General features: G+C 39.3%; 2 protein-coding genes across 2 annotated transcripts; one reads left to right on the top strand and one right to left on the bottom strand.

The window, feature by feature from the left end:
* Positions 1 to 318: 318 nt before the first annotated feature.
* On the top strand, positions 319 to 7,063 carry LOC144056548 (uncharacterized). The gene is made up of 10 exons (XM_077573464.1): positions 319 to 905; positions 1,324 to 1,448; positions 2,037 to 2,101; positions 2,184 to 2,271; positions 3,626 to 3,845; positions 3,913 to 4,078; positions 5,147 to 5,314; positions 5,398 to 5,462; positions 6,856 to 6,938; positions 7,019 to 7,063. The coding sequence occupies exons 1-10, from the start codon at positions 809 to 811 to the stop codon at positions 7,061 to 7,063; spliced, it is 1,122 nt and encodes a 373-aa protein (XP_077429590.1). The 5' UTR covers positions 319 to 808.
* Positions 7,064 to 9,061: 1,998 nt separating this feature from the next.
* Positions 9,062 to 21,517, bottom strand: errfi1a (ERBB receptor feedback inhibitor 1a). Its single transcript, XM_077574094.1, has 5 exons — positions 21,293 to 21,517; positions 18,022 to 18,226; positions 17,859 to 17,941; positions 15,671 to 16,336; positions 9,062 to 13,574 (listed from the first exon to the last, which is right to left on the bottom strand). Exons 2-5 carry the CDS (start codon positions 18,171 to 18,173, stop codon positions 13,171 to 13,173), a joined length of 1,305 nt encoding a protein of 434 aa, XP_077430220.1. The 5' UTR covers positions 18,174 to 18,226; positions 21,293 to 21,517; the 3' UTR covers positions 9,062 to 13,170.
* Between the last annotated feature and the right edge of the window lie 5,966 nt (positions 21,518 to 27,483).

Below are 27,483 nucleotides of genomic sequence, written 5' to 3'. Positions count from 1 at the left end.
CCAGCTACCTTATACTTCGTCTGAATTTAGGACAACACCAGTAAATCTGGAAACAACTCAGCCCTTTTTAACCAGCAATGAACCATCATCACCTATGTATTCCTCTTCAGAACCAAAAACTACATCTGAAACAACAGGTTTCTTTACAGAGTCAACTCAAACTATACCAACCAGTCAGGAAACTTCAACTAGTGGATTGTCTTCCACTTCACTGCCAGAGACGACATCTTTCGCGACGATCATACCCACAGAATCAACTGAGCCATATACATCACCTGAAACATCCACCACTGAGAGAACTAAGCAAACTACTGACAATGATCAGACTATAGTAACAGGCAGTTCTTTGACGACAATTATCTCCACTGAATCAACAGAATCCTTCACGTCACCAGAAACATTTACCACTGAAGCAACTGTGCAAACTACTAGCAATGATCACTCCACAGCAACTTCCAGTTTCTCAACAGATACTGCAAACCCTCACATTAGTATCTCCACTTCAGCAGTCACCTTTTTATCGACAGAGTCAACACCACAAATTAGAACTAGCGCAGTGGTCAGCCCTGCTTCAACAACGAGTATCCAGACACAAACCTCTGTTCCAGATACATCTACAGAGTTTACACCTGACACTCTCTCTCCCAATACCGCACCTTTGACACAATCCACCGTTCCATATGACGGGACAAGTGCGGCAACATCCTCAGAAGTCCTCACCACATTTCCATCCACGACCGCAGTAACAAGTCAATCCCCACCCCGACAGTGTGGAGACGAAGACTGTCAGTGCGTGACCGGCAATTGCATGTTCAGTATAGAAGTCAATGATTGCCGCTGCAGTTGCAACATTACCTATGGCGATAGGTGCAACTTTGGACCAAATGTCACAACTGCTGATGTTGGTAAGGAAGACTATTCATTTCTGAATGATTTGCAGTGGTACCTTGAGTTGCGGCAAAACGGGAATCATCACTATGGGGCTCAAACTTTGTAGCACATTTTTTTGTCAGAATTTTGGTCCAACTCCATATTATACAACATCAAGGTACCACTACATGGGTTCCTTGAGTAGAGCGTGATGTAAACGCTACAAACATAGACACGCTAGTTACTACCATACTTACAGTTTCTCATTTGATTGTTTTATTACTTTGTTGGCATAGGTGATTAATATTTTATTATGTTTATGGGTAGACATAAAAGTTAGGTCACTGTCATACCAACGGAACTCTTATAAACCCAGGACGCCCTGCCTAGTTTATTTGTGTGTTGCTTTGCTTTTATCCATACATACTGTATGTTTTATTTTCTCCCTTACAGATAATGCAGCAATACCTACTCGAAAAGCAAATATTACTTTGGACATCAAGATCCCTTTTTTAGATGCTTATTATGACTTGCTCTCACCAGAGTCATTAAGTGTCACCAACAAGTTACAGAAGGAGGTAGAGATTTATCGTTTTATTCCCCCGCTTTATTTTTAACTGAGTGCACCATTGTGAAATAGTGGTCAGCACATCTACCACATATTTCTGAGGTTCTGGTTTCTCAATTTCGGTCTTCCTGTGCAGAATTTGTGTTTTCTCCCAGTACTGTAATGGCTTCCTCCTGCATTCCAAAATCATACATGTTAGATTCAATGAAGGCTCAAAATTGCCTATTTGGTGGGAATGGTTGTCTGGTTGTGTCAACCCTGTGATTGGTTGGCAACCAGTCCAGGGTGTACCACGCCTCCAACCCAAAGTCAGTTGTGATAGGCTCCAGATCACACAAAACCCTAAATCCCTAATGAAGATAAGGGCTATAACAAATGGACGGATGGTAGCATTTTCCAAATATTGGACAATAAACCACAGGAATTTTGCAATTGAACATTCCTGCTCATCCCTTAGTCGGCCCGCTATCCCTAGGGGGCAGTATTTTGATATTGTTATGATGTGGGGTTGTGTCAGTGATAATTTTTTTGTCTGTATTTCCAAGCAGAAGTTGAAGCTTTTAAGCTAAACCTGTAAATTCTCCAATTTTTTTTTCAGCTTAAAACACTGTGCAAAAGTGCCGAGCCGCTAGCCTTTAAAGAAGTAAAAGTTGACAATTTACAGTAAGTATACTGATCAAGTTGTGTTACTTGCTTGATTTAAAAAAAGGTTTTATTCATTTAAGTGTCTTTTTCTCCACTACAGACCGGGAAGTGTTATTGAAGCAAAAAGGGTTGAGCGCTCTCTGGACGGCGAACCAAAAATACATTTATTTAACATGCTATTCATGAAGGTAGACATTTTGTGTTCATACAAAGTTCAACTTAAATGTGTAATGTCAAGTCATTTCTTTTTGGTGTGTTATTGTTTTGTGATGGCACAGCAGAAGGTGGTTAAAAAAAAGTGTGATAATAAGGAAGGAAGGAAATCGGCTACAATATAATCAGAGCAATTCATAAAACAATCAATTGCATACATTTATGCAGATTGCAAGATGCTACTCTATATAGCCTTAGCATTTAGCATTTGGGTAACACACCTTAAATAGAGGCCTCGTCTCTAACTCATTTGCTCCCCAAAACGTATAAATACGTTCTATTTTAAATGTTTTGTGTGTCCCAAAGACGTATTTGTACGTTTTTATGTTGTTTTGTTATTTATGCTAGAGCATACAGAAGGCTTTGATGCAGCCTTTCAACTGCAGAGAACAGTTGAAAACAGGTGGCAGCAGAGCAAAAGAGAACAACTTGGGCCATGTTGAAAAAAGCTCATTTTGCCACAGTTCTATACAGATTCGTGAATAATGATGAAACTTAGCTATATTCTAATGCTAATTGCTGCAAAACAGAAACATATAGAAATGTACTTTTTTCCTGATAAAATAAGAGACTTTAATCTTTCTTTTGGTAGGTTCCAATATTTGGTCGGCCTTGCAAAATCAGTCAAAAACAAGTAAAACAGCCGGGAGCGAAGGGGGTTGCTTCAGTGAAAATGGTTGAGAGTGAATGAGCTAATAGACGCTGTACCTTTATCAGAAATTGGTGACTTGAAAAAAAAATCTTACTTCAGATATTGCTCATTGAATCACCTGGTAAACAAATGCCTCACCTCAAATAGAGACCCTGTCTCTAAAAAAAAATGCCATACTTCAATTAAGTGCCTGTGCTTTTTATACTCAGACATACAAACCCTACAACTGAAATTGTGGCCTCCACTTAAATGAAAGCTATGCCTTTAAGTAAAATCAATCGACTGGTGCATAGTCAATTAAAATACCTCACCTCAAATAAAGACCTCCCCTCGACACCATTCCTGAGATAATCACTTGGCGTTGACGACTGATAAAGGCCTCACCTCAGATAGTAACACACACACCAACAAATGGTGAGTAGTTTGTCAACTCAAATAAAGTCCTCACCTCCAATAAATGCTGTGCCTTAAGCCTCAATTATCTGCCAGTTGCTTTGTCAAATAATACAACGTTAACACCTCACCTCTAACAATGCTCTTCAAAGCAGTGTCTCAAGTATTCACTTGGTGTGTTGTAAACTTTAACACCTCACCTCAAATAGACCTTGTATTGGGTCAACTCAGCTGTTAACTTCTGTCTCAGATGAGCTATTTATTATTTGTGTTTTCTCCCGTAGTTGAGAGCACTGAAGCAAGCCAAAAACCGCAGCGTTTTGGCTACGAGCCGAGCTCAGTACGTTTATGACAACAACGCCACGCAGATCAACTGGCTCAACACTCGGCTCGATGAGAAGTTGACGCAAATCCTGGAGGACAACATCCAGCAGATCTCGCAAGCCTTCGCTAATGCCAGCGTGCTGCTCAAGGAAGTCGTCTCCCCGACGCCGCAGATTAACGGTAAATCCAACGTCGTTTGTCGCTCTTGGCGCTCCAAATGAAAATCTGTTGCGTTGCCGGCAACCAGACATCACGGACATCCTGCCCTTTGTCAACTGCTCCGCGTTTGCGAATTACACCGCCGAGGTGATTGATGGTCAGTGGCAGTGCGTCGGACCCTGCAAGACGACACCGGGCTACTGCAGCGGACACGGGGAATGTCTCAATGATATTCTCGCAGGGGCCATGTGCAGGTAAGACGCTTCATTGAGTACACCTGCACTATCCAGATACGATTAGGAGATTTGTTGCGTCTGATTGAATAGTTTTATGCGTTTATCGCATTTAACACATTCACTGCCAAAGACGGCTATAGACGTCAAAGATCAATTTTTACCAGGCTAGCAGTGAATGAGTTAAAAATTAGTGTATTCAATCATTGGAATTCAAACAGGTATTAATCAAAAATCCTAATAAGATTTATTTGTAAAATAAGCAGTTTTACACTGATAAGATTTTTTTATTTATAATTGTTATTATTCAAATATAATATTCTACACACCTTTTTTTCCGCATCATTTACGATTTTTTTTTTCAAATCAAATGTAGCACAAAAGTTTTTCCACCCCTGCTCCAATTCATGCCAGCCCTCAAATGCATCACCTTAGTGCATCATCCACTTAAATAGACGCCTCGCCTCAAATAATGGCCTCTACTTGTGCCTCAATTAATCACCTGGTGCTTTCTCCACTTAAACTACTGCACACGTCACCTCAGATTCTAGGCTTGATGCTAAGTGGAGCCTCCATTAATTGTCAGGTGTTTTGTTGACTTGAACAAATAAACACCTTACCTCATATAGTGGCCTCCATGCCATTTGAAAAAAAAAAAACAGTTTACCTTAGATAGTTGCCTCCACCTCAGGTAATTTGTCTACTTAAACAAATAAATGCCTCGCCTCACATAGTAATCTCAATTCTAGCTGAAGCGGTCCCTCAATTAATTGTCTGGGTGTTTAATTGCCTTAATTGACCATTGCCTGACCATAATTAGAAGCCTCTACTCTAATTGTGCCACATTTCACCCAATGTTTTCTAGATGCTTGATACGCCATGGGCTTAATATGCGCCTTACCGCAAATAAAATCCGTTATGTACTCAACCATTCAGATATGTTAAGTGCTGCAGGCCACCACCTTGGCAGGGTTGTCCGTAGCAGTTCTCTAAAATAAATGCCTGGTACAATCTTCAGTTGAGTGAATAAATGTCTTTAAATAGCCACGATATGAGGAATTATGCGGCCATGTGCTTTTTCTCCTCTAGATGCTACGAGTCAAACATAAGGCAGTACTACGGCCAACGATGTGACCTCTCCCGCTGGGGTCGGGGCTTCTATGGAGCTATATTCGGATCACTGGCAGCGGCCCTGCTACTCGTCATGATCGTCCTTCTGGTTGTCTTCTTGGTCAAAAAGGGGCGTTCTGGGATGTGGTGAGTTTGGATCATGAAATGCTGTTTTCCTCTTAGTCCAAAAAGTCTGATAAGTCACACGAATGGAGAATTTGTGTTTTCAGGAAAAAGAATGACTTAAGAGGATTTCTAGATTTTGAGGAAGACTACTTTGACTTCACAGACACAGGTATGTTTGACATAACATTTGCATTCCGAGATTTGGGGAAGGCCACCTTCTTCAAAAAAATTCTCTCATATTTACTTTGTACTTGGCTTTAAAAAACAAACAAAAAAACGAACTGCTTTAGGCTTGCTGTCATCAGCTGTTGTTTACAAATGCTTTTATGTGTTGTGTCTGCTCGTGTGATGCACATTGAACTGTCTTGTGTATAAAATGTGTCATAATAACAAAGCCTTGCCTTGTAAAATAAAAATAAAAAATAGAAAAAGAATACTATTACTGATCATTTAATTAAATTACTTTATCATCATCAAATTACAAACCCTATTCCAATAGGGCTTTTTATTGAAAAATAAATGTTAAATGTAAATGAAATATTTATTCACATAAAATAAGTTTATTGTAATTTTTCAGCAGTTCTCCTCTGCTGTTTTGTACTTGGGAAAAAAAAACGTTTTTGCAAAATGTTTTATTTTTATTCTTGTAAAATAGCTAAAAAAAAATTCTGATTCTCCCAAAAAATCCATCTGAATTTTTTCACATAAAATTGTGACTTTATTCTCCCAAGATTACAAATTCTTTTTAGACTACAACTTTTTATTTTGGGGAAAAAATGCATCTTAATTCTCTCTTTTTTTTAAACGAAACGAAAAAAAACTTTTAACAACAAAAAAAAAGATTCTTATGAGATTGTAATGTTTATGACCACAAAGAAATATGTCAAATATATTTTCGGGACAAAACAAGTTAATTTTCATATCATTTTATATAACCAGACTTTGTTTTCCTTTTGGGCTGTTTATTTGAACAATGGCCTCTGACCATTACCCTCTTTATGTCGTCGTAAAACTTAAAAAAAACAATAACAAACAATGTGTTTTAGCTAACTGTACACGACACACTGTCATGCTAATAGCTAGTTACATTGCACAACAGTCTCTTATCTCTAATACTGTCCTAAATTAACTAAAATGAATACACAGTGTTATTTTCTTAACATCACATGTACTTACGGACAATTCTTGTCCAAAGCAACAACGAAACAGGATCCAACAGTTCGCGTAGCACATAAACGAGTCGGCGTTGCGTGCTGCCACATTGGAATTCTCTCTTCTCACCAAAACAATGAACAAAGCAACCCCTGGAGGGCGCTCTAAGGTTGCACAAACTCAAACGGTGAACTTCTGAAGGGCAGAATATTATTTACATATATACTGTACATGTACAAGTAATGAGCCATGAATCATGGTGTTGCCTCAAAGTACTTTCACATCCAATCAATCAATCAGTCAATCAATCAATGAAACAGCTATGATATCCTCCCTATGCTACTTACAGCCACCAGGGGGCATATTTTGACTTGGTGACACAAATTGTCATAAACATTTTTTGAACGCAGGACGTCACGATTTGGGACTGACGGGTCCCTACACGGCTGAAAGGTTCAGGCGGCATCTAGAAGACATCGACACACAAATGCAGGTACAGAATTATTGGTTCTGTTGGACTAAATCGCTTCATAAGAATGTTGAAATCTATGTGCTTTCATTTTGTCTCTGCAGGTGTCAACAAAACGTCCCGAGGTGTTGAACGTCAGCTCTAGATGACGACAAACTATTAATATTAATAATATATATCTATTAATATATTTGATTTATGACTTCAATTTGCATTCATTGTCTGTTTTTTTTTTGTGTGTGTGTGTGTGTGTGCAATAAATGTTATCACTAACTCATATACAGTAGAGCTGTGTGCATAAGTTAATATGTTTACATAAAAAGGCATTAGATTATCAGAATAAAGATATATTTTTAAAAAAAATTAAGTAAAAAGATGAAAATCGTCTTTTTTCTAGATAGAGAAAGTAGAAAATAGAGGAAGAACATCTATATTTTTCCCCCACTTAAAAAATGGCGTGAATAAAGTTGAGATGTTATGACGCTCTTAATATTACAGAAAGTGGTAGTTTTTTTGTTTTTGTTTTTTTTTCAAAATGAAAAGTCAAAATATAAAGACAATAATTTGTTTACATTTTTGCTGTAAAAATAATTGTATCAAAAGAATGAAGTTGTATTTTTAACTGAAGGTTTGAGTGAAGGTTTGTTTATCTCAAATGATACGTAAATCTAAACAAAATATAATTACATAATAAAATGCAAATAAGTTTTTTACGGTCGTGCTTCACAAAAGACAGTCACTCGTTCAAGACTGTGGTTCCTGGTTCTTCTTCTGAGACGTCAAATGGCGGGTGGCAAATCAATTTAAGGCAAATTACTGCCACCTACTGATATCCACCTTATACGGCAAGGAAACCAATGTGCTGTCAATGAATGGTGGTCACTGGTCACGACTCCAGGATTTTATTCTCTCAGGAGGCGAAAGGGGGGATTGACCTATAGATAAGGGGACTGAGAAAATAATTTAGAAATATATTTTACAATATCAAATAAAACGCTGGAGGGGCTACATAGTTTTGTGAGCCTCCTGTCGTAACAATTGTCAGTCGCTAGAGGGCAGACTGCACACATAAAACTAAATCACTGCTGAAATAATGACCTCGCAGCTGAATTAAATGCTGCTCTCTTTTTTTTTTAAATTATTCTTATTGACTGTGTGTATTTCATGACTTGTTGTCGGTCAACAACATGGTTGTCAGCGTCAAGTAAAAAAAGTTGGCTACCGTGAGAGGCATTTTTGCGCTAATGAACGTGCAAATGATGTTTTTCTCTCCTGACCTGAGCGGAAAATGATTAACCAGGCAGCTGCAGTTTGCAGTGTTACGCTGTAAAATATTAACCGTGTCCAACCCACATCGACATAATTGAGGGACAAATTACTTGTACACATGCATGTTCAAATTGTAACGCGTAGTAGGCTATTCATAGAAAGAAAAAAAAAGTTTGGTTGTTTGTTGGATTGCGTTTAGGTACAGATATGTATAATATAATGTATAGTAAGACAGCAATAATATTACAAGAATAGACAAGTGTGTTTTTTTGGGGGGTTGGTGGGGGAGTTATTTAATGATTTTTTTTTTTACGTTTTGTTGCCAAGGGTTTCGTTGTTAATTGCTGTACTATGAGTTATTCTGAGGGAACCGCACATTTACAACATTTTTGTTGTTGTTGTTGTAATTTAATGACAAACTCACTCGATTTAGCTGATAAATGTGTAAAGCTAACTCAGTGCCTCACCAGCCATGAAACTCACCGCGTTATTCCATACAGCCAAAGCACAAACCAAGCAGTTTATTATGCCGTTGCTATGGTAACTGGACAAGCTATCACCAGTTACCAACAACCCTCCTGGGGCCAGCAAATGAAAGGCTGTGCAGGTCCGAAACAAAATTAATCTCTGGCGCTGATTACATTAATTCACACAGCATTTTTATTATTATTATTATTACTATTTTTATTTTTTTTTTGCAAGTGAGTGCTTGCGGTGCATCAGGTGGGGCGTGAACCAGGAAGTGGCTGTCAAGGCTGTCGTACACCTGTCAGTCAACCTTTGTAAGTCTCTTTGTGGATGGAGACCAGTCACAATGAGAAAAAAAAAAACAGGGTGTGTACGTGTGTGATAGCACAGGCAAAGCAGACAGAAAGCAATTCATATAAATAAAGTTTTATTTTCCTTTGAAAAAACGACTATGAATAATAAACAAATGGAATCGTTAAATACTGTACACAGCATACTGAACTCTCCCAGTGCATGTCTTCACCACAGCAGAGAAGTTATTTAGACTTCATTTGTTGTTGTTGTTTTTTTTTTGTTATTTCCTATAATAAGACATTTGAATACCTTTTAAGATTAAATAGTACCAGTGTATGATGTAAACATTTTTTTTCTCAGAGGGGGGTGAGTGTGACTTTTGAAGTCCAAGCAACATTGTGTTTGAGATCAGAAACAAACAAACAAACAAACAAACAAAAACAAACATATATACTTCAATAATCGGTTGACCTTAGTTAACAGTTTTCCCCCAAAGTGAACACCGTGTTCTTCGATACTTCTGCTACATTTACAATATCATCCTCATGTGTCCATTGGGTCATGCAAAAGCAATAAAAATTCATATTATATATAATATATATATATATATATATATTTATATATTTCTCTGTTGGCTGCCAGCAGCCAAAGTGTGTCAGGCCACACCCACTGCAATCATGTCAGGCAGGAATGCATGAGCAGAACAGGAAAGACTGTGTCCACGCGCTGGAGGTAAACCCTGAGCACTCGTTCTCTTGCAAAGTGTATAAGACCATCTCCATTTTCACAGAGGTCCTCCTCACTTCACTCATGCACACACAACGAACCCCACACATCTGTCGTCGCTTTGGTTTACCAAGGAGTATTAGGGCGACAATGGAATGGGGGAAAAAACAACAACATGACAATGTCCTATTTTTAAGATAAAAAAAAAAAAGTGGTGGTGGGGTGGGGGCATATTTTTTAAGTTAAAAAAAAAACTAAAACATACTATAAAGAGCATAAAGTCTTGGTTTTGTGAGAAAAAAAGTTTTTAAAAATAATCAAGAAAAAAAATTCAGGATATTATTGGATAAGAGTCCTTTTTTTGAAGGGAAAAAAGTTTTTAATCACACTATATTCGAGAATTATTTTTAAAAATTAAAATTTTCAAAGAAATGGGTTTTTTTAGACAAAAAGTTGTAATATTAAAAGATTAAATCCTGATTTCTTCCAATACTAAAAAAATGTTTTCCTGATAAAACGTATTAACACAATTAAAATGAAAACCGCAAGTATAAAGTTGTATTTTTTTCCAAAATGAAAAAAAAGATATCAAAAGAGTTATTACTTTTGATAATTTTTTTGTATTAAAAGGAATTTTAAAAAAAAATCTTCTTAAATCTTTTCTTGTGATTTTTATGATGTTTGTTCATTAAAAAAAAAATATATATATATATACTTTCTTCTCATAGCATTCAACTATATTCTAACTAAATAGTAATTTATTCTGGAATTATAATATTTATATACATATATATATACTACTTTATTTCTTACGTCTTAATTTGTTTTTCTTTTCCATGTTGACCTAATACTCCTTTGTAGTTTAGAAAAAGAAAAAAAAAGATCATCCTCCAAAAAGTGGACAATGTGAAATGGAGGATTCGTATCGAGGGAGGTAGCAAATGTGTTCCAAACAATGACTCACAGCTTGACCACTAAATATATATATAAAAAAAAAAAAAAGAATTTCAGTAATAATACATTCACTAAAGCTGGGCATACACTGCACAAAGCGTTAGTTTGAAATTGTAACTTTCACACTGAGCTAATCGCCCGCGATAGAACGTCAACGCAAATAATTGAAACGCCCGCTTTAGTCCTGCGGGTGTCAGTAGAGTGCTTCCAAACTGTCGCCGACTGTCAAAAAAAAATCAAGAAAAGGCATTTTCTGCCGTAGTGGGCTAGGAATGCTAATGCTAAAAACAATGCTAGGAACACAGCAATGCGCTTCTCTTAACTGTGCCTTCATTTTACAGTGCATGTCCAGCTTCAAGGCGACGCTCTCTGTGCAACCTCCAAAAGCAAAAAAAATAAATATATATTTTTTAAAGCAGTAACAAGTACGGTCTCAGGAAAAAGACTCACTCACAACAGACACTGACTGTTCGCACCGGGATGTTTTCCGTCCATGGAATGGGTGAACGGAGTCAACTCGGACAATTTTTCGCCTTTTGGAGGCAAGTATCAGAGCCATAAAGGTGCCAATGTGCAGGAGATATTAAAAGTCTACACACCCTATTCAGATTCTTAAGCTAAATAATTTATTCATCAGAGTGGAGGGAGTTCGAAATAGCTGTCAGTGTCGGCACAAAAATGTTAAGGCTTCTGCTCGAAAGCAAGAAAATATAAAAAAAAAAATACAATAAAAAAAACTGGAAAAGACTACTAAAATCTTTTACCTTTATTTGGGGAATTAACAGAGGCACTTTTAAATGTGCACTGACTCCCATTTAACATCAGTTTGAATGTGATTGGGTTATTTATTAACACAGCCACATCTCCAGTTATGAGAGGGTGTGCACACTTATGCAAACACATTAGTTTAGTTTATTTTTATTTCCTTACTTGCGTTGTACAGGTCATAGGCCACAGTTAAGAAATTATTTATCTCACTCATTTTTATTTTTAATTAAAAAAAATCTAGTTATTTGAACTGGGGTGTGTAGACTTTTTATATCTGCTGTTAATGGTGTACGCCAGATTGGCGGGACAGGTTGGTGCAAAGATTTAACAACTTACACTAGCACCCAACAACCATTTTGTACGTGAAAGTGCACACACAGTTGTGGCAAAATATCTCGCGTGGAAAAACGAACAAACCAAAAAAAGAAACAAAATAAATGTTGCATTTTTGATGCCTTCTTAAAATACTCGCCCAAGTCATTTTTTCTTATTTTTCAGGAAACACAAATAAAATTAACCATTTGCATGATGAGGAGATAATTTAGGCAAAAATAGAAATTTTTGCAAAAAAATGACTTAGGCCATTATTTTAAGAGGGTGACGATAAGAACCTGCACGGAGAATTCTGTTACAGATCCTGTTTTTGAGGCTACAGAAGCTGCACTTGACTTTCACGTTAAGCTACGAGCAAGTTGGGAAAAACAACAAAAACAAAACATCAAGGTGATGTATGCATTATTTTAAAAAAAAATATGAAGATAATCTTTCCCTCACATACAGTAGATACTCGAGTGCTAAAATCCTTCATTTGACCCTAAAATAAATTCTGATTTTAGGGATGGGCGGAATTTTCTTGACTGACAATGGTGTGGGGCGGAAAATAAATTATATATATATATATATATAAATTTCAAATAAATAGATGTTCTGAACTCCTATTTCCATGCCAGTGTCATATTGCGTGGATCAGTGCAGAGACGATGATAGAGAGTTTGGCCAAAGCCATATGTCATGTGACCAGCAGTGACCAGCACTCAAGCCGTGATTGGTCAACTGCTGGTCAAATGACATACGGACGCCATCTTGTTACCCTGGCTATACTCTCTATAGACGGCTCTGGACCAGTGATAACAAGGGCTCCCTCTAGTGGTATAGAAATGAATCACTGAATTAATTTTTTTTTAGTTAATTATATTTAACTTTTGAGTGCAATTCATTTGCATTTTTGTTTTATAACTGTTTGGAATATTTAGGTACAATTTTTATGTATGTGCAATACATTTTAATAGATTTTTTTTTTAAGTATAATTTAGCACAGCGTTAAAGAATTGTGCATGATGTTTTAGTGGCTTACAATAAAAAAATTAAATGTACTTTTTTAGAAGTAAAACCTGCCTTGTTTTTAATTAATTATCATACCGTTGATGATTCATTTAACCAAACTGACCTGATTAATTCAACCTGATTGATCGATTAGTATGCCCATCCCTAGTAAGTGTCACATGGTTACATTACTGACCTTTTGTCCCGGTTGAGATAAAAAGCAGCATTACGAAAAACAAAAACATCCCCAACATTACAAACACAAAACACTGAAAATGAGAGGTTCAAGACCCGCTTGCACCTTCCGGATTGTAAGAAAAATCCAAATGTCCAAGTTGCAATTGAACGCAACGTCAGCAGTAAGTGGATGGAGTGCACGCGTACCCTGTTGTGTCCTTCAATACCTAACGGGTTCAAAACTAAAAAGCAGCACTTGGAAGCGTGGCGAGGACCCTCAAACTAGATCCACGGGCGCTTTCCGCCTGGTGTGGCAGTCCCATTCCGAGTCCGGGCTGTCCAAGGCCCGCAGGAATTTTTCCACGGACTTGGAGTCCACGAATGCGGGTCGGTGAGGCAGAAGGTAGTAATGAGTGCTGCTGGCCTTTTTGCCCTCCTTGTCCACGATGGGCAGGATGCAAGGCGAGCCCTCGCTGTTTTGTCTCTGTAAACCCCGACTGACGTATTTGGGGTCCGGTGCAAAGCTTTGGGTGGTGGGCATCACGCCGTTGATGTACGTCGGGAGGCTCTTGGGGCTGGGGGTGCGGGCGCTGCCCGGGGACAAGGGGTCCCGAGGGGGCAGCTTTGGCGGTTTGTCCTCGTCGCTGTACGACACCTCTGCTGACCAGCGGCGGGTGTCTGCTAGAAAGGGTGGGAAAAAAAAATGGGAAGAGGTGAGTTTTAGGTGCGCCGTGAGTGTGCGTGTCAGTAACACCCAGCTCAGTGGCCTAGTGGTACAGTGTCCACCCTGAGACTGGGAGGTCGTGGGTTCAATTCCCGGCCGGGTCATACCAAAGACTATAAAAAATGGGACCCATTGCCGCTCTGCTGGACACTCAGCAATAAGGGTTGGAATTGGGGCGTTAGATCACCATATGATTCCCGAGCGCGGCTGCTGCTGCTGCTCACCGCTCCCTCAGGGGATGGGTCAAGTGCGGCGAACGAATTTCGCCCCACTTAGGTGGGTGTGACAATCAGTGAATCTTATCTTATCTTAACTTGCACTGACAACTCATGCAAAATTTAGCTCCACCCCAGGGTTATTATAGTTAGGGAATTTTTATTGTTAGTTTTTATTTCGTTTTGGGTTTTAGTGTTTTACATTCGGTTCGTTTTAATTCGTTTTCAGGGCAGTTCAGCTAGTTTTTATTAGTTTTAGTTACTTAAAAAATGCTTCGTTTTAGTATTCATTTTTGTTTAAAAAAAAAAAAAAAGGGTATTACTTGTGTGCGAGATTTAATAAATGCCATGGTAGAAAAAAAAAAAAAAAAAGGAATGCACTTTTTAACTAGCGTTGCGTTTCGGCTAAATTTAATGAAAAAGTAGGCAAGGCGAGCCATTGGAGCCAAAAGTCAAACATGCAAAATTGTCGCCTAGGAGCGACGTCATCTGAAGGTGCTATTGGCTGTTGCTAGATGACATCATTTCTGTGCAGCACACTTTCAAACATCTTTATTCCGGTTAATTTTAATTAATTATTATTATTATATTTTATTATATTATATAAAAAAATATTTTAAAATGTATTTAAAAAATCCTATTAACAATTATTTAAATTAAATAAAATTTATACATTATATAAAAATATATAGTATATAAAATATAAACATATATAGCATAAAAATTGGTACTATGTGAAATCTAACTGAATCTCAAATCAATTAAATTGAATCCTGCATCGAATTGGATGCCTGTGAATCAAATCAAATCAATTTTGGAAATCTGAATCAATACCCAGGCCTAATTTAGACAAGTCTTTGGTAGCGTCTTGTGGAATTTAGAGTGTTTTCTAAAGGAGCACAAAAAAACACAAATGGATCAATTCTAAGGATGATCAGCCACTAACCCTGATAACCGATCACCGATCTGATCATAAGATGGAGCAAAATGTCTGTTTAAGTAACTTTTTTATTGACTGTATATGTTATATATTTTTTTATTTAAGAGTGGACAGTGGATATAAATGAACATGTATGTAATATGCCAGATTATAGCCATTGTCTTGTCTTGTCCCTTGGCAGGTTGATGTAGTGGTTGATGTAGTGGCTGCAAAAAAAAAAATCATTCATGGAGGCCTGCCACGGAATTCTTGTGCCTACAAAATCATCAGTTTACAGGAGATATAAAAAAAATAAAAATTTGGAACGTCAGCCAATCACAAAATATCTGCCGATCAGATCGGTGTAAAGTCAAGTGACTTTTTGAATACTGCGAATATGCGGGGGTAGATCTTAAAAATATTTGGGGTTTTGATTAACACTGTCAGATCTATTAACTGAAGACAGTAGATTGTCCTAAGGTATGAATGCGATTGTTTGTCTATCCTGCATGTGCCCATAAACAGTATAGAAGATAGATGAATGGGTGATGATGATGAAAAGACGGGAAATATAAAGAAAAGTTTTCACCAAAATGATTTCTCCATTACATTGCGTGATTGTAATTCAAATCGAGTCGCTCCGAGACTTGAGGAAATGTCACTCTACACAATGGCAAAATCACCCAAAAAATAAATAAATACATTTTTGTCTGGAAAGTTTGAACGGGATCCAATTCAAATACGACCTGTGTTCTTTTATGCACAGCAAGATAAACATCTTATATAATTGTGGTTGTCGTTTGCATTCCTTGAGATGTTTCCAACCACTCACATCGTTATATAAATTAACCGAACGCTGGCCCTAATCCTCTTCCATAGAAAAGCAAATGTGTCAATACTAATAGCGTTGAAGGATTACCTCTCTGATAGTATGCGGGATCTGCCGTCTTGGTTGTCCGTGGCGGGATGGGCGGCGGCAGCTCCGTTTTGTGATCCGCGTTGAAGGCCGAGTGATTGAGGCGCAGCAGGCAAGGCTTGTTTAAGGATCCGGCCGGTCCGGAGTGAGAACGATGTAGTCTCCTCTGAGTTTTGTCCCGCTGACGATGGCAGGCCGCCGGGGGTTCCTGCCGCCGATGCTCCTGCACAGGAAGCTGCTGGGTTGGAGGCTGCCTCGGGCTTTGCGGTCCTAAAGGCCCGTCGTAGTACGCGTGGTTAATCTGTCCGCAGTCCCTGAGGCTCCTCCGGCTGGGAAGTCCGGTCCGGAAGGGAGAAGGTTTGGAACACTGATGAGACACCAGGCAGCAGCTCTCGTCCGTGCTGGTGAAGAACTCCACCTCGTTGTCCATGGCCTGCTCGGACGAGATGTCGCCACGCGGCGGGATGGGCGGCAGAGGCTTGGAGCAGCGGTCCGGAGTCTGCGGCGGGCTGCTGCACTCGTACACGGAGAGCCGTTGGAATGAGGGGACCACCTGGTCGTCATCGGACGGACTCGGCGTGGAGGGTTCGGCGCTGCAGGACAGGGCGAGGTGGGAGGGCCGGGACTTCTTGGGAGGTAATTTCAGGGTGCTGGATCTGTGTTTATGTCCTGGCAGAAAAGAGCCACAATGACACATTAGAAGGTTAGTCATGGAAACGAGACACGCACGACAATATGATCGGAAAAGGCCGCGCAATTACAGGACAAATTAACAAACAAACCGGCAATATAAGACAACAAAGGACTCAGGCTCATTGAAATGTTCAAAAAGAGAAAAAATATTAAATACATTTTAAAGAGGATAATCTTTCAATAAAATAATTTCAAGCTCGAAATAGGCCGATATGATTTTTCAGGCCTATTAACAATACAGATGATTAGTTAATTGACACAAACTGAACTGAACTCGAACCCCGGCCCGCCATCTCACATGCTACTGCCACTTATATAACTCAGATTTGGATGACTACGTGTGTGGGGGGGGGAAAAAATAGTGTCATCGTCAATTTCGTCAAACAATGGAAAACTGAGATAGCGATTTTTGAATTGCGAGGTCTTGTTACAAATGTACAAAAAGTGGATACAAAAAAAAAAAACATTGTGCTCCACGTTCTCCGCTGCACACCGAAAAAAATCTCTTCAATCATTGTGGTTGTAGTTTGCATTCCTTGAGGTGTTTCTAAGTAATCGTGTCACTAAATAAGGTCACCAAAATATTAAAAGCAAACCTACAACCACAATCATAATACACGTTGTTTTTAATGACTACCTTTCTGATACTGTGGGCATTCTTATCTTTGTTTTTGACACAACCTTTAGATGTCATTAGATTGTACCTGTTGTTGTAGCCAGTCAATTTCAATGTTGAAAATGTTCCAAAAAACAAGTATGGTGAGCCAATGACAAAATAAAAGCAAAGAGGGCAGAAAGGATGCATTTAGGGCTGGGGGAAAAAAGTCGGATAAGTTGACTTTAAGAATAGGTTGGCTAAAATTTTCTGCCTCGAAGCTCCGCCAGAATCATGTTTGGGCCATCCATGTTTTATACACAAACATTTTTGTTTCTTTGTTTGTTTGTCTGCGATCAGATCTTTATTTCTTCTGTTAGTGCACCATCTAGTGGCCGAATGGCAGATGTTATTTGTCTGTTTAAAAACACTCACTGACTTAGTACTCTACTTAGTTTTTTTGTTTGAATTAAAGACAATACAGCACATTAAGCTTTCCCAAAACACAGAAAAGTTCGTTCTGAACCTCTTAAAAAGCACTTGGGCTGATATATTCCAAAATATAACCCGCCATTCGGTTTTAGGTGTTCATCACGTAACCAGTAGAGGGCAGTCATTACACTATTACATGTGTAATGTACATCTAATGATGTGTACGTGAACTAAATGGTAGTTAGTGTTTGTTTACCTGAAGTGGTAATCGTTAGCGCGCTAATGCTAATCGCGATTGCTAACCGTTTAGCAAGGGCTAATTTTGTTGGTGTTAATGCATATGAGAAGATAATAATTATGAATACTTATAGCCACTCAATTCAACTTGCGTCCAACTTTAGTTGGATTAACAAAACAAAACAAATCCAATAGTGACAGCACTAGATGCAGTAGACCAAGGATGACTCTTACTCTCGTAACTTAGCGATGGCGGACTCTTGGGCTGGCCATGAGAGCTGTGATCTGGGTGCGCAGATTTCATAGTGAAGTAGAAGCTGTCAAAGATAAAAAAAAAAACGATTACTACCACCGCACTTCAACCACATAACATTCCGTCCTCTCCCGGTGTACTCACTTGTCCAGGTCGTGGGTATAGCTCCACGATGACTTGGATCCAGCCATGCTGTGACAGTAGCTGCCCCGCAGGAAGGGGTGTTCTACGGGAAAAGGTGTCTCCTGGGCAGTCAGGCCCACTGTGGACATGCTCCAGGCACACTCGGGTCGCATCAAAGCCAGGAAACACTTCGTATCGTCGGCCCGGCTGGCTGCCACTGTCGTACCTGCAACAGGGCCCCCGGAATACATAAATTACAGAGGAAAGAATGAAACCTGAATGCAAAAGCAGGTGCAGTGAAGCGCAGGAAAGACATGTTTGGATATCGGAAAAATTGAGTCACATTGACCAGAATAGTTTACAAGTTGAAAAAAAAAAGCCTTCAGTAACTATTTGTACAAATGTTCAAACGTTTCACGTTTTCATAGCTGAGTAATAGACGACAGTTTTCTGCCACTATCCCTGGAGAGAGCATTTTAAAAGTAGCTAGCGCTTCCGTTGCTGCAATCCGGCCGGGCTTGAAGTGCTTGAAGAGGAAGGGGCTCCTCCTGTTACCAGAACAGCACCTGATGTTGCAACAACTCCTCATGTCAAATGACCTGAATGTTTGTGTCATGTCAAGTATGTGTCAGGGCTGAGTAAACTATGTCTACAATATTGAGTGGGGAAGGAGACCCGAGCGGCGTATTGATTTTGTCCCCCTGCCTTTCAATGGGGGTCAGAAATACACCACAGGCCAAAAATCCAGATGCGCTTTGACCGGATTAACCTGTTTAGTATTTCACAATCGATAAAGAAATAGCGCAGGTGGCTTTTTGCGGATGTGTTTATCTTTATATGGCATCACCTGTGCAGTGTCCACAGACGAGCAGTCCTCCTCATAATGTCGGAGTGATGAGTGAGGATAACACCCCCCTCCCCCCCCCCCTTTTAAAAACTCATTCCTTGTCTCCTGTGAGGCATATTTATGCGCAGCAACGGCAGCTGCTAGGAAACAAAGCCCAAAAACAACAGGAAGCACGGGGGCATCGGTAGAAGCCAAACTGCACCAACGAGGCATGCCTTCGCCATCCACCCCTGGCTGTCCCCCGGGCCAGGGAAGGGGGGAGAGGGAGGGGGGGGGAGCAATATGATCCTTGATAATGAACCCCAGGGGCTTGTGCTTCCTCTTGCAACAGGTGCAAAGACAGTTCATCCTGGCACTCAACCACCGAAGCACTTACAGGCAGCGGGATTAAAACAAATGACACGCGGCCACGCAAGAGTGTGGAAACACTTAATTCGGATCATTGGGCAAGAGAATGGGGTTACGTGGAGTCCATTTGTGTCCCTCAAGATACAATTTGCCATTCGATATAGTCCAAATTAAGGTCTGATTTTGAAACTCTAATGGTACGCTTGACAAAGTGATGGTTACAGTCTGGTCAGTCCACACCATAAGACTGGAAGTATTTTTTCATAACATAAACCTTGCCAAAATGTGCCATTCATCCATGAGGTCAGTGGTTTAGGTAAAATAATGATTACCAAACAACAACCTCTGGTGCTCGTTTAAGGACCACGACAACATTTTTATGTGCACCCTTTGCCTATAAACTATATAAACGATCCTACTGCAACACATTCTCTACAGTGCCTTTTCCAGGGAGCAAAAACATACACTGAGAAGAAACAGGGGTTTGAGTACTGCTAAAATGATCTCTTTTATCTCATGAAATATAAAGGGTCTATAATAAAATACAGGGTGTCCATAAAGTCTCTTTACCATTTAAAAAAAATTATTAAAAATGCAATTGATTAGATATTTTATTCAGATTTGTTCTATTGTATTCAGTGTTTAAAAAAAAAACACACAGTGTTTATCATTACTGACCTTAAGCAAAGGATTACTGATGCCATTGCCACAATTGATGAGGCTATGCTACAGCGAACATGGCAAGAAATCGAAGTACCGTCTTGATGTGCTTCGTGCAACTAATGGTGCCCATGTAGAAGTGTATTAAAAGAAGTAAAAATAATAATAATTAATAAACGCTGAATACAATAGAACAAATGTAAATAAAATATCTAATCAATTGCATTTTTAATACATTTCTGAAATGGCAAAGAGACTTTATGGACACCCTGTATATAGTCAAGAAATAGGGAGTTCATTATGTACCACCATATTAGTGGTTATAGGCTACATTGGGGTCCTCGGCTTACAACATTACCAACGTACGCCGTTTTGAAGTGATGAAAAGCACACAATGAAGAATACTTCATCATGCTGCATTTAGCGCCTATATCCTTTTTTTCTCCATTTGATTGTGGTCTACAAATGTTTTTCATGCACAGATTTACTGTAATTTACTACTGCATAAGTGTAGATTAGTGCTAGACTTTGGGGTCACATACAAATTAGAAAACAGAACGCCATTGTACACCAGGGACACCCTGGAAGTAGGAGTTCTAGGAGTCTATTTGTGACACTCAATCAATCAGACTGCATCACTCCATTAAAGACTAATGTAACTGTTTCTACTTTCCCCAGGGCTAAACATGGACAGGTGCATTGCCAAGTTGTAAAAATAATAATAATAATTCTCAGATACAAAAGCAGACCCTATTGGGGATATAGCAGCATGCCCCATACCCAAAAAGGATGGTGGGAAAACCTTTAGAAAGAAAGAAAGAGAGAAAGAAAGAAAGAGAGAAAGAAAGAAAGAAAGAAAGAAAGAGAGGGAGTTGCCGGCCCCGCTGCACGACAACCCTGCAGCGGTTTCCGAGCAACCATACCCGCTTTACCTGTGCTGCAAGCACGCAGCAGCGCACACCCCCCTCACTTTACCGGATTGAGACAATCGTGGTGAAAAGCCCTCTAGCAGCGGGGCTGAGTCACGCCACGGAACACAACACGCGGACACGCGTACACGCGCACGCACACACGACGATGATGCACAATCCACAGAAATCAAAGAGTAATGAAATGTAAACAGCACATACGAGGATGCTTGCAGCAGGGTTTGAGGAGCATCAATTGACAAATTAACTAGTCAATAACAAGAGCATGCCTAGCTGTTGTCATGTCTCTCTCATATTGTTGTATTTATCGTATTATTTTAAAGCTGCATCCCGATCCGTCCCAAAAATTTGACAGCGAATAAGAAACTAAAAAAAGCGGGATTTAACGTGAACACCCCCACTAAGATGCATCACTCAATGACGCCTGACATCAACACACACACATACGAACTTGGTGAGACAAACAAAGTCGCAAGCACTTCAACACGACTCAAACTGCAGCACTCACCAAGAAAAACTCCTCCAAGATCCCCTCCCCAAAAAAAAGCGCCTTTTTGTAACGCTCCAATAAAAAAAAACTCCTTTCCAGGCTCCTAAAACGGCTCCGGTTTGTTTGCAATGTACAGATACTTTGGAGTTAACATCGGGAAACCAGCAGACGCCTACGAATGGCTGACGTTCCCCCCTCCCACCCTTGTACAATGTGACACTTTTGGATAAAGTGTTGAATGGGAGCGAGCTGACGTCTTATAGGCTGCAGGGCAGGCAGGCAGGCAGGCAGGAGTCCCGGCGAAAAGACGCCCTGGCCCCTCCCCACAGGCGCACGCTCGCTCTTAAAGGCGCACACGTCCTTTTATTTATTTGTTGGCAGCACACAGCCAGGCGGCCAAATTATGCAAGTGGCTGCTGAAAAACGTGCAGTTGACATTGTTGTTGTATTATAAGCAGCCATGGCTTAAGTAAGAGTACTGTTACTTTGGAATAGTTTGGGGGGGGGGGGGAGTTATCCTATAAATAATTCCACCCGTGCAGTGAAAAAACTACGGCGTGAGAAACGTCTGAGCCTAAAATAGTCTAAAAATAAACTAGGACTATGCAAATTATAATATTATTCAACAATATACCACTAAATAATATAAACTATAATAAATCCAGTCACAAGAAGTACTGCAGTCTTTAATTAACTTTCTTTGTTTACACGTGAGAACCACCGCAACATGTGCACCAATCATAGATGACGAATTATAAATATAATTTGTTTATACTAAACATCAGCATTCACTCACATTCATCATCAATGGTGACAAAGGTGTTCTGATCAGGGTGTTATGCTGCTGATTACGATGAGTGACATTGGCTGATGTTGATTCCAATCACGTGCATTTGCTGCATGTTTTAGAGCTGCTCACTAACAAATTATTTAAATAATCGATTTATCTGTCAATTATTTCTTTTGACTGATGAATCAAATTTTTCGTTTAAAGACTTCTATCCAAATGTCAATCCCTTTAGTATAGAAAATCAGGACATTATTTCAAACTGTTTATATATTTACTAACATATTCAGTTAATGGTTTGGTTTGTATCATGTTGTAATGTGCGGTGGCTGATCGGCCATGGATGGCGCAGCGGGACGGCAAAACAAAACAAAATGGGAGAGGAACAAAAGGACTGGCAGTCCACGGAGTCACTTATTAAGAAGAAAGGGAAAAAAACAATGGGCTTGGCGCCACCACGTGTTACAATAGCCGTAGGCTTCCATGGCATCAAAAAATATTCACCGGCAAAAACAAAAAAGCACTACACATGCACACAAAAACAAAGTAGCGCCACCCCATGGCGCGGTGCCACACTGCGGCTTGTTACAACGTGCCGTGTTAAAGAAAGGGGAAGCCATTTTTTTTTAGTTCAGCAAGGCAAGGCATAGATCAACAAATAAATAAATACACAACTATGTAAATATATATGTATATAAATATATATAATATTTATGTATACTGTATTTCACAAATTAATATGAATGCTTCAAAGAATATTTTGATTACTGAATTATATATTTATTTTTTTAATTCTAAAAATGTACTGACATTCCAACAGTGCACATAAACACATGCGTGCACACATACACATTGTTTTAAAACAAATTTAAATAAAGGTAAACTTTGTAGTGCCACTGGACATTTTCATGTGAAGACATATTTCCAATGACCAACAAAGAAACAAATAAAAACAAATGGTTAAAAATATCACTCACCATTATCTACGCTCCAACAAGCATATTCTGATAAGCTGTCACACCCTGGTCCTGTAAAGTGTTATGGTGTGTGTTATTCTATGACGAATAAAGTTTTCGTTTAGTACACAATTGTTGTTTACGTACCATTGGACGTAATATTCTGGAAATGAAGCTTCACTTTGTGTTGCTGCCTTTGTTCCTCGCTACTTGGTATGAATCTATTAAGGCTAGCGGTGATCGGCGTTAGCTGAAAGCTAACCACTTGTGGCTAACGTCAGACTCGCTTGCTATCTTCCACTTCCTACCGTCAAAATGACACCGCGGCTGTTTTCAACCTGTTTGAGCATTTATGTGACCCATGATTTTTGTAAATAGCTAACAATCAGTGTTATGGGCATAACGAGTTAGTTCACTGATTTCCGGAACAAAGTACAGAAAATCCGTAACAGTTGGCAGCTGTGTGAGTAGTTTTTACGAAGTGCACCAAGAGCTTAACTAAATGTGTGAAAGAAAAAGGATGCAGCAAAGCAGCTGTGTGACTCATGGGCTGTAGGTTGTCCTCCCCTTTTTTGTATAACATATCCTTGTATCTTAACAATAGCAGACTTCAGCTTTAAAACATTTCCGTAACAAGATCAAAAGAGAACAATAACAATTGATAGGCGCCACATTTAGATTTGTTTTACTTTTATCGACGCCACAATAACCATGAATAACTAGAATGGCACTCAGAAGTGCAGCATACACCGTCGGCGACTTCCTGGTTCAGAGAGTCTGGATGAACAGATGGGCAGTGCCAATAATAACATGTTTTACTCCGAGATCCAGCAATTATCTGCCTTTGTCTTTTACAAAGTCACACAGCATCCTGCAATCAGATAGATAAGGTCAGTGTCAGGTTCTGGTGTGACGTATAAAGTACTGGAGGAGGGACAGTGAAAAATTTGTGGGTGGGCATTGAGTATTAGCTGTTAAACTTCGCACCACTTTCACGACATTGTGGTAAAGCCCTACACTTACACAGACAGAAAACCGCCTCTGTTATGCCGCTGGTACTGCTCCTTAAGGTGGAACACTATCTCACCATTCAGTGTCGTTTATACAGGAAACGGTGGGAAGTTTTTTTAATTTACATTTTCACACAATATTCACCTAACTAGAAAAATTCTCATCTAATTACACAAATTACTCACATGATAGGACATTGCGCCACTCACATTCACACATTTCTCAACAAAGCTTTCCCTCTACTGAGCGATACATAACTTTTCCCTCCAACACGACTTTGCTACAATGAAAACAACCACAAGAGAACACGATTATTGTACCTGCACACATGCAGTGTGTTGCCAGCTGCACAAAGCCGACATTGTTTTGCAGCACAGCTTATCTGATCGCCCCGAGCCTTTTTTTTTTTCTTTCTAGCTGATCCTGTTTGCTATTGGCCTAATTTAATGTTAAGGCAGACCATATTTGCATTAATAGGATGACTAAAGTAGCAGACTGAGTTCAGGCAGGAAATACCTTTTTTCTGTGTTTTAAATGTTTCGGTTACGTTTAGTCTTAAAATGTGAGTGAGTGCACACATGAGGAGAAAAAAAATAAATCAAAATGTGACATTGAAATACGCCACCTTCACTTCAGCTTCATTTTTGGTTTCATTCGATCTGTATGACAAGTGACAATATAGACTGCTACAATATTAGCCGTCTGGCTAGCTGCCATGTCAAAAGGTCGAGTGGTATACAGTGTGTTTGTATGTTACTTTTTAACATTATAAACGACAGGAATTTTAGTTAACAATTGACTTGCCGGCAAGTCAAGGGTGTACCCCAACTCACACCCAGTCAGCTGGGATAGGCTTGCGACCGCAGTCAAGAATAAGCAGTACAGAAAATGTTTATTTATTAATGTACGGTCAAATAAAATATTGCCTGTGCATTCAATAAAGATTTTCCAGATGAAGACAGTTTTGTCAATAGTATCTTTAGCTCGATCCCACCACTGTCAGTTTACAGTCGTGCAGCCTACTTAGTAGTGAAGCAGTGGTTTATTAACTCTGTCGCCCTTACAGAACTGGGCTAAACAAACCTGTGCAGTGACATGCAGGCTAACCAAACACATCCAAACAATAGCGACAATCGCCTCATGTGTTGAATCAATAGCGGCCCAAAGCAGAGGTGTGCATGCGTTGAGAGAACAGAGTGTTCTTGTGTCTAAGTTTGTAAATGCTTTACAGCTTGGGCACGGGGGGGTGGGGGGGGCTAAACCCCAAAGGCTCATCATTACATTGAGGGCCCCGACATGGACCCTTTCTAATTTTGAGCACATTTCTGGGACTCGTCGGGGGCCACAAATGTCGTGCACTGTATAGCCTAGTAGTCAATTTTAAACTTAAGTGTAGACCGATATTGTTTTTTCAGGGCCAATACTGATGTCGATTATTAGTTGTCAAGGAGGCCGATATTCATTTCCAGTTAAAAAAAAAAAAAGGGGGGGGGGGGGCATACTTTTTTTTTTTAAATATTGATTTTGTTGTAATGTCTTAACGCATGAATTCTTATTGAACAATTTTTCAGACGTTTCAAAATGTAGAAGTTTTTATTTTTTGTCTTAAGACAATAGACATTCTTTTAAATTTCTAACAAAAATGTTCAGGAAACTCAACAAGTACACACTATGCATAGCTCTCTATAGTATTCTACAGTATTTTTTTTTTTCAAAAATGAAAAAAAATACTTGAAATCTTAAGACTTTCACATTTCGTTTTTTTAATGTCAAAGAAAAAGTTAACTGAAAATTTAAATAGTTCCCTGATATTAAAATGGTTTTAGATTTGACCTTTTATCGGCTGTCTGATTTAAAAAAAAAAAAAAAAGGCCGATACTGATATTTGTCAAAATGCTCAATATCGGCGCTAATCTGGCCGATTATTGGTCTATCCCTATAATATATAAAATGAAATAGGATTAAAACAGTTTGTTCATGTTATCGCAACATATTCCAGGACAAGTTGTGAGGTATGTCAGCTTGGCGCTCGTTTTTCACCCCGCCCCCCTGACACACACACACACACACACACACACACACACACACACACACACGCCTGCGTCATGCTGCACCACTCACAGGAAGCACCTTATAAAGCGACGGGGGAGGGAGTGCGAGATGGCACATGAAGGAACACTAAAGGAGCTTCTTCATCATTGTGACTCACACACAGCCTCCTTCACCTTTTTATTTTGCTTCCTTTCTGTGGTACACGGGAAGGAATTCCCCTTTGTGGCATTTCTACACAAGTGTAAGCACTACAGTGTGGGAGGGTGGAGCCCGGTTGGCTCATCAGCGTAAATGATTTCTTCACAATGGAGGTCAGAACATTGATTGCCCCGGCCTGTCGAGGTTATTAAATTGCATGCATATTCAGCCTATGGCCAAAGTCCGCGAGAGATACAAACACACGAGCAGGAGGAGGCTTGGAAGGTGACGCTAAGCATGACAGCCTATCGAGCAGCATATATGCATCTAATTGCTACTTATACTGGCTTTGTTGACATTTTTAAAAAAAAAAAAATGTAATCCTGTAATCAGCTCTCTTCCTTTTTCCTGACCTCATTTGAAGATTTAATAGCTATGAGATGGCACGTTCCTGGAAAGTGGATCTTAATATGCACAGTTTACGACGGACTTGTCACCATATAAATCTTAATTAAATACTCAGGCAATGTTTTAGCAACTGTACAAATAAGATAATCTATGTACATTAAAAAAAATTAGCGGTATCCTTGCCTTGAACTCAGACCTGAACGTGCAGATGGAGAAGTGTATTTGGAAGGTGAGCCTGAACTTCACATTCCAAAGGAAAATCAAAACAAACTGGGGTTCAATCCTCCACCATCTCTGCTGGCCTAAACACCGACAGAAGCACTGATCAACATTTACAACTTAAATGAAATTAATTGATTTTCAACGGCCATTCTTTGGGTTGCCCAGCTTTCAGTCGTCTAGTGTGTATGTTCCATTTTTGTTTTCGTCCAATCGGATTTCATCTTCTTCAATGCCATAATTGCTGGCACATGACAAATACATACTACAAGTATTAGAAATGGCTGTTTTGTTGCTGTTTTATTTAAACCAATCAGATGTCCGATTCCCCCGCTCTTGCGATGGCTGCATTTTTCTATCCTCTGATTGGTTGCAATAAATACTGTCATTTTGCCATGTGCTAACTGGAACACAGAGGAGAGCAAACGCCGGGCTAAAACCAGACTCCACTAGACTAAAACCCTCATTAATAAACAATAACTGGGACTAAATTGGTATGCATTTTCGTCAACTAATGTAGACGAGGAGAAAATGTACTTAATAAAAACTGGACTAAAATTTATGGACATTTTAGTTTCATTTTAGAGATGAAAATTGTTTGATTTTGTAAAATCTTGTATCTGCTAATCTGTCACTGT

This window comes from Vanacampus margaritifer, chromosome 8 (genome assembly GCF_051991255.1).
Source record: "Vanacampus margaritifer isolate UIUO_Vmar chromosome 8, RoL_Vmar_1.0, whole genome shotgun sequence".
In the NCBI taxonomy this organism is placed as follows: domain Eukaryota; kingdom Metazoa; phylum Chordata; class Actinopteri; order Syngnathiformes; family Syngnathidae; genus Vanacampus; species Vanacampus margaritifer.
This window is presented reverse-complemented; position numbering and strand designations above follow the sequence as displayed.